This window comes from Corapipo altera, unplaced genomic scaffold, assembly GCF_003945725.1.
Source record: "Corapipo altera isolate COAL_440 unplaced genomic scaffold, ASM394572v1 56, whole genome shotgun sequence".
In the NCBI taxonomy this organism is placed as follows: Eukaryota; Metazoa; Chordata; class Aves; order Passeriformes; family Pipridae; genus Corapipo; species Corapipo altera.
The window spans coordinates 5411111-5418004 of NW_020884896.1; the positions used below are offsets into that span (position 1 = coordinate 5411111).

The 6894-nt window shown below is 56.0% G+C and overlaps 1 protein-coding gene across 6 annotated transcripts in view; it reads left to right on the plus strand.

Moving 5' to 3' along the window:
• KCNIP2 (potassium voltage-gated channel interacting protein 2) overlaps window positions 1-4417 on the plus strand; it is a 43977-nt gene extending 39560 nt beyond the window's left edge. For all 6 annotated transcript variants that reach the window (XM_027648043.1, XM_027648045.1, XM_027648041.1 and 3 more), the window contains 6 exons: window positions 300-369; window positions 464-534; window positions 1058-1165; window positions 1554-1658; window positions 1891-1953; window positions 2285-4417. In XM_027648043.1, coding sequence (XP_027503844.1) covers window positions 300-369; window positions 464-534; window positions 1058-1165; window positions 1554-1658; window positions 1891-1953; window positions 2285-2332 — 465 coding nt within the window. In that variant the 3' untranslated portion in view covers window positions 2333-4417. The remainder of the gene's footprint in view (window positions 1-299; window positions 370-463; window positions 535-1057; window positions 1166-1553; window positions 1659-1890; window positions 1954-2284) is intronic.
• Window positions 4418-6894: the final 2477 nt, after the last annotated feature.

A 6894-nucleotide genomic window follows, 5' to 3' on the forward strand; every position in this document is an offset into this window, starting at 1 on the left:
GACCTTGAGGTCGATTATAAGGCTACAGCCTAATTCTGCCTCCAGGGAGCTCAGTGGGGAGACCTGATCCTGTGCTCCATTTCCTTGGATGCAGAGAGCCCCCTTCCTGGGTGCCTGGGATGCAGAGCCCCTCCAGCAAGGGGTGCAGCCCACAGGGAGATGCTCCAAGCAGCCTTACCAGCCACCCCACCAGGTGTGCAGGGCAGGGAGCAAGGCAAAACAAGGGAGTCATAGGGATTTAGGAGGGTGCTCACCCCCTCCTGCAATGTGGAAGTGACGCTGTGGCTTGGCCCTGGCAGGAGTGCCCGAGCGGCATTGTCAACGAAGAAAACTTCAAGCAGATCTATTCACAGTTCTTCCCTCAGGGAGGTGAGTGCCCATCCCCGTCCCCATGCCCTGCATGGGTGCCTCTGTGAGGCAGGGGGTCACACAACAACCCCTCATACTGTCCTTCTCCCTGCAGACTCCAGCACGTACGCCAGCTTCCTCTTCAATGCCTTTGACACCGACCATGATGGGTCTGTCAGCTTTGAGGTGAGCTGTGGCCAAGGAGGGGGTGATGGGATGGCAGTGGGGCAGGAAGAGTGCATCTCTTCAGGTACTGAGGGCTGGGATCAGCAGCATTGCTGTTGCAGATGGATGAAGAGCTTTGCAGGAGCTGGTGGAGTTTATTAAATTCCCAGAGGCAGTAGAAAAACAGTGAAAAGCAACAAAAAATGGCTTTCTGTATTTTCTGGCTAGTGTCTTGTATGATATCTAGACTGGCAGAAACAACCATGGCTGGGTCTTGTTCGGGCTTTGGCTGAAGAGCAGGTCCTGATGCACACTGTCCTCTTGGGTGCTGTGACTCAAGGGACTAGTGTGGGACATATATGGGGCTAAGCAATTGTTTCTCCCCAGGCTCTATTTGATATCAATATTTCCCTTCTCAGCCCAGCCCGAGGCCACATCTGCTTTAGGGCTGAGTTCCCCTTTGCTGGTGGGACAAGCAGCCTTTGTGCCTATGAGGCCCTTTGTGGCTGTAACTCCCATTTGCTTGCCTTGTCTATCCTTGCAGGACTTTGTGTCTGGGCTGTCCACCATCCTGCGAGGCACCATCGATGATCGCCTGAACTGGGCCTTCAACCTCTATGACCTGAACAAAGATGGCTGCATCACCAAAGAGGTGGGATGGGGGGGGTCCAGACAGGTCCCCAGGACCAGCACAGGTTTGCACCTGTCAGGGACAAGGGCAGGACTCGGGAGTGTTGGCTGAGCTCTGGAGGAGAGCTCAGAGGGTCAGTATTTAACTGAGCTTAGCTTTGCAAACATGTCCCTCCTGGCTCCTTGGCACTGGTGTGTCTCTGGGATGGAGGGTAGATGAAGAGTGTGCGCTTTGGGGCTCTATCACACATGCAGGCACACACATGGCCCACACTGTGCACAGAACCAGCAGAAACACATCTGAGCACCCCACAGGTCTTTTGGAAGCATCATGAAAAAGATGTGGGTTGGGGACTGGGTGGAGACAGAGCCCTGTGTTGACCCTGCAATCCTGCTTCCCTTCCCATCAGGAAATGCTGGACATCATGAAGTCCATCTACGACATGATGGGCAAATATACCTACCCGGCCATGCGGGAGGAAGCGCCCCGGGAGCATGTGGAGAACTTCTTCCAGGTGAGCTGAGCATATCCTGGGAAAGCAGAGCTCCAGCACTGAGCCAGTGACTGAAGTGGGTGCAGCAGAAAACACCTTACACTGGGGATGAAGCAGAGCTCTGCTGGTCCTGTTGGGTGCTTGGGGACGGCTGCCACAGAGGTGTGCTGTGTCCACCCTGGGCAGGGGGTACTGGGCTCTCCCTGGGCTGGGGCTGTCCCTGCTATTACCTTTGTGATATGCTTGTCTGCAGAAAATGGACCGGAACAAGGACGGTGTGGTGACAATTGAGGAGTTCCTGGAATCCTGCCAGAAGGTAAAGCCACCAGCAGCTCTTCTCTGGGCTGGGTCACCACCCTGTCTGTTGGAGACCTTTGTCCCCCACACTTCCCTCCTGGCAGAGAGGGGATGACGCCAAGGCTCCCAGGGGCAAGGATGGAGCTCTGCTTTGGGAACTGTACCCATGCTGTCATCCCTGTACAGATGACAAGAGCCATGCATCCCAGCAGGGCTTGAAAACTGCCTGTAATCCCTGGGGCGCTTGACTCATGTGCCAGAGTTGCCATAAGGGTAAAGCCAAGTTTGGGGGAGCTGCTTAGATTCCTGTTCTGTGCCCAACTTGCCCACTTCCCACCTGCTCCCGACAGGACGAGAACATCATGCGGTCCATGCAGCTCTTCGACAGTGTGATTTAGCTCCCAGACCTGCCTCCAGCTGAGCGCTCCTGACACTGGGCCCAGAACCTGCTTCTCTCTCTCGACTTTTCCTTCGAGCCTCCCCTCCACTGGCTGCACAGACACCCCCGCAGGAAGGGACCTCCCTTTCCGGAGATGCAGTCAGCGCTGAGATCTTCCCTTTCCCCTGAGCCGGCTCTACTTTCCTCGGGGGATCCCAAGCAGGTGCTCCCAGACATCGGAGCATGGGCATGGCTGGCACAGGATGAGCACTCCACCTGGATGGATCTCCCTGCACCCATTCCTGGTGCAGAAACTGCAGCCTTGGGCTGCAATAGAGGGTTTTCCCCATGCACACCACCCCATGCAGCTCCCCTAATCCTGATCCTCCCCAGCCCCAGGAGCCCCCAGTCCCGGCTCCAGGCCAAACCCTCCAGTGATGCTGTCTAGAAATCACTAAAGTCTTGCAAAGGGCCCCAGTGCCTTGGCTTCCTCCCCTGCCCTGGCCATGTCCTGCCATGGGGAGCATGTCCAGCGTGCCAGCCACCCTCCCTGTCCAGACATTGGGCCAGTGGGTGGGCGGAGGGACCATGCCTGGAGAAGGCAGCCGCATGGACACCTGGGACTCATTGCTGCATGAACTGTGGGGAGCATCCCCTGATCCCAAGGGTTCAAGTTAGACCTAGGAGGCTCATCCTGACAAGGGGAGAGGGGAGACTAAAGGAACCCCGAGGTGACTTCTTGTGGCACAGGTCCCCCAGAATGAAGGATGCAAGACTGAAAGGGCTGCAACCTCAGCCCCTGTCCCTTGAGTTCAGGGTGCTGGCACACAGGGACCTCAGGGAACCACTTTGAGGCTCCAGTCAAGAGGTACCCTTTCCAACCCTTCCTGAGGACACGGAAGCCAGGGTATGAGGACACATAAAAGAAGGAGATGTGCTGGGCTCTGGTGGCTGTCCTGGCCCTTAGAGCTCACAGCCATGCTCTTGGCATCGTTCGCTGCTCCCAGGCCCAGGCTCATCCCGGCCCACCTGCTGCCCAGGGGCTGGGGAATAAGCAATGGGACAGAGAGGTGTCCCCACAGGCATAGCCCTGTGCTGGGGACGTGGTTGAGCTGGCAGCTCCTGGGAGAGATAGCTGAGGCTGGGGACAGCCAGATTGCCATGCTGCTGGCAGGCTGGAGGGTCACCTTGGGGCAGGAGGGGCTCATCCCCATCTCCCAGCATGGCCAGATGAGAGCCTGCTTGGGGACCCTGGTGCTCCCCACATCCTTGTCACCACCAGCTCCTTGGAGCTGGATGTGTGCAGGCAAGCCTGTCCTACCCACATACCACTTCAAGTTGTAGCTGAGTGATGCCCATGTGTTAATGATCCCATGCCAATGCCAGAGGCCCTCCACAGGCATTGGGAATGTACCCAGCCTTGGCAGTCCCTGACTGTGGCTCTAGTATCTGTATCCTTAGCAGCCAAGGGTGATTTGGGCTGGCCTAAACTGCAGTGTCTGGGATCAACTGGGAAGGAGTGCAGGGCCAGCACCCACGTCAGGCTGGGCCCCAGACCCAGGCTGAGCCCCTGGTGTTGGAGACATTAGAATTCCCTCCTGGGGCTCTGAGCCAAAGCTACGGGGCCACTCCCCAGCGGGACCATCCTTATCCCATCCCTTGTAGATATGATGTGTTTTTTAGGTTCATTCAACACATTATTCACCTTGCAGAAATGACGTGGTTTTTTAGGTTCATTCAACACACCCTTCATCTTGCAGACCTGTTCCCAGGTTTGTTGTGGGGCTGAGCTCCCACTTGCATTCTCTCAAGGGTGGGAGGGCAGGTATCCCAAACCTTACCCCTTGCGTCCCTTTCTCCCTGTTCTCCCTCCTCCCAGGCTCTCTGGGGTGCCCACAATCCCCCTCCCACACGGAGCAGATGCCGCCTTCTCCCTCACGCTGTAGGTCGCATGGAGTGACCCCCTGCCCCGGGGCATGGTGACCCACAACCCGCTTGGCATCTCCAGTCTGTATATTTTGTATTATAACAATTATATGGGTAAAAAACCCCCAAACAAACAAACAAACAAACCAATAAAATCTAACCACAGTCGCTATGCACACCACCGTTATGTTTCTGCATCTGTCAGCTGTCTGGGGTGGGGGTGAAGGGGAAATGCGGGACTGAGAGTCTCTGCAGAGGGTGGCAGCCTTTTTGGGGTGCTGTGGCTGCAGGGTGCTTCTGCAGAGGTTGCACAGGGGACAAGGTGTGTTCTGAGCCTGGCCATGCCATTGATGGTCCTGTAAATACAGACTTTCCCCTGCTAAGAGGCCGTAGGCATTTAGGCTAAAAAGCTCTTACATCAAGTGTGTCAGGTCCCAGGAGTGGGGCTGTCAGGTATGTGAGATGCTATTGGGTGAACCTGAGCTTGGGACCAGGTGGTCCTTGTTAGGATGTGGCATTTAAGGCTGAGCTAACAGGAAGATGGTCACCTCCCACCTTGAAGAGGTAGGTATGGACTGGGGAGGGCTTTACCTTAGGGACATGAACTCATGGGCAATCACTGGTCGTTGGAAAAGTGCAGCCTTGAGAACTGGAAAAAAATGAAGCAAAGCAAGGAAAAAACAAACATGGAAGAAAGAAACCAGCAGAACAATAAGGTCATGGACCTAATGCGGGACAGCGAAATGCTCCAGCTTTATACAGTCTGTGGTCCAGAAACTGGAAACTCAATGCAAAGAGCTGCCTGGAGACCAAGGATGGGCTCTGGCTATGGGGGGAATTACCACTGTGGCACTGGGAAAGTGACAAGTCTGCTCTTTCTAAAGCCTCTCACTCTCCAGGGATCTTTCTGAGCTGCTGGCCATCACCCAGGTCTGTGTATGGCAGTATGAATGGGCCTGGGCACATCTTCCCCTCTAACCCACTTTTCCCAGTATATCCTATCCCCTGAGCTCTGTTTGGCTGGTTGCTATTTTGGGCAATGATATCCTGTGCCCTCTTATGGCACAGGAATGCCGTGAGCCACTGATGGGATCCCTTGGGTCCCTCTTCCCAGGGTGAAGGGCAGAAAAGGGGACCAGGGACCTGAGGTGACCAGGGCTGAGCCAGGGCTTGGAAGTCCCTTGTCAGGAGGAGGTGGCATTTAAGGGTAACAGCAAAATCAGTGGGTTTATAATAAGAACAGAGATAAGAGCTGATGAGGCCTTGGAAAAGGGCAGCCTTGTGTTGTTTCCAGCCATCTTTTTTCCAGCTTTCAGAGGAAAAAATTAATAGCATCTATGTGGGAAAACAGCTGAGCAACTGGATGAGGCAGCTGATGCAGCCCGGCACAGTGATTCACTCCAGCACCCTGAATACTGCCTAGAAACACAGGCATTTTGTAAAAGGATGAGATCCCAACACTGGGAGAACTGTTACTGCAAGATTAGTTTGGCATGACCAAAGCTATGAGCACAATGCCAGCTCCAGGGTCCAGTCAGTGCCCGACTCTCTATAGGGTGGTATGAAAGTCCTGTTTATTTTCCACCCAAATTCTGTGTATTTCTCCTCTCTAATCCCTCTATAAATTCTTGTGCATCAATACAATTCAGCTAGTTACTATTTAGGGCAGCAGTACAGTTTATATTTTTGCTCTTTTAAAGCTTTAGCTTGAACCTTGTGGTAACCAGAGATGCTCCCTCACAAGGGGCTCTGCTGCAGCTTCCGGAGCAGGTACAGATGGAGCTGGAAATGCAGCTGTCTTGGGTTTCTTGTCACGCCAGAATGTCATCAGCGGGGATAAGCTCCAACGTGGTTGAAATGTGATGTGTCTGCCGTGATGTGTGCGGGCTTTCTCCAGCCCCTCCTCCCCAGCCCGGTCGTTCAGCAGCTCTTTGCTCACTGGTTCCTTGTTGGCTGGTACCTGCTGCAGCTCCCCAGTGCTGGCAGGGCTGGAAGGATGACCTCGCTGGCCTCTCTCCACAGCCACATGGGAGTTCATCTACTCAGCCCTGGGGGCTCTGACTAGTGCTCCCAATGCAGCTGGAAGTTCTCTCAGGAGAAATGCCATCTGACGTTAGACCCATCCTCTGATTTACTGAGACCCACCTCAGCTCTGTATCCCATCTTTCAGCATCCTCGTAAGCCTCTTCCAGGCATGGAAACACCTCCGACCGAAACATCGGCCGTGCTGTGGGAGGAGGGAAAGAGCGGCCGTAGGGGCTCTCCCCTCGGCAGCAGCTCGGTCTCCCATCCGCGCCACAGCCCCGGCGGATCCTGCTTAGCTTGCGGGGTACCGCCGCAAGTAGGTCACGTCTCACGGGAACCCGCGCACTCTTCGGCCCCGCGCACGCGCGGACCCGCCTGCGCGCCGCCAGACGCATGCGCAAAACCGAAGTAAACACTCCACTCCCCATCCTCCCTCCCCCACTCGGCGCCGCTTCCCTACACAAACCGCAATGCGCACGCGCGTCACCCTCGCCACCACCTCCCTCTTCGGTCCCCGCGGCCCCTCGCGCGTGCGCCGCGGGCGCGCGCGGCCTCCCCGCGCAGGCGCCCTTGGGCCTCCGCGGCCTCGCCCCTCCCGCCGCCTGCCCCGCCGAGCACGCGCGGTGCGCG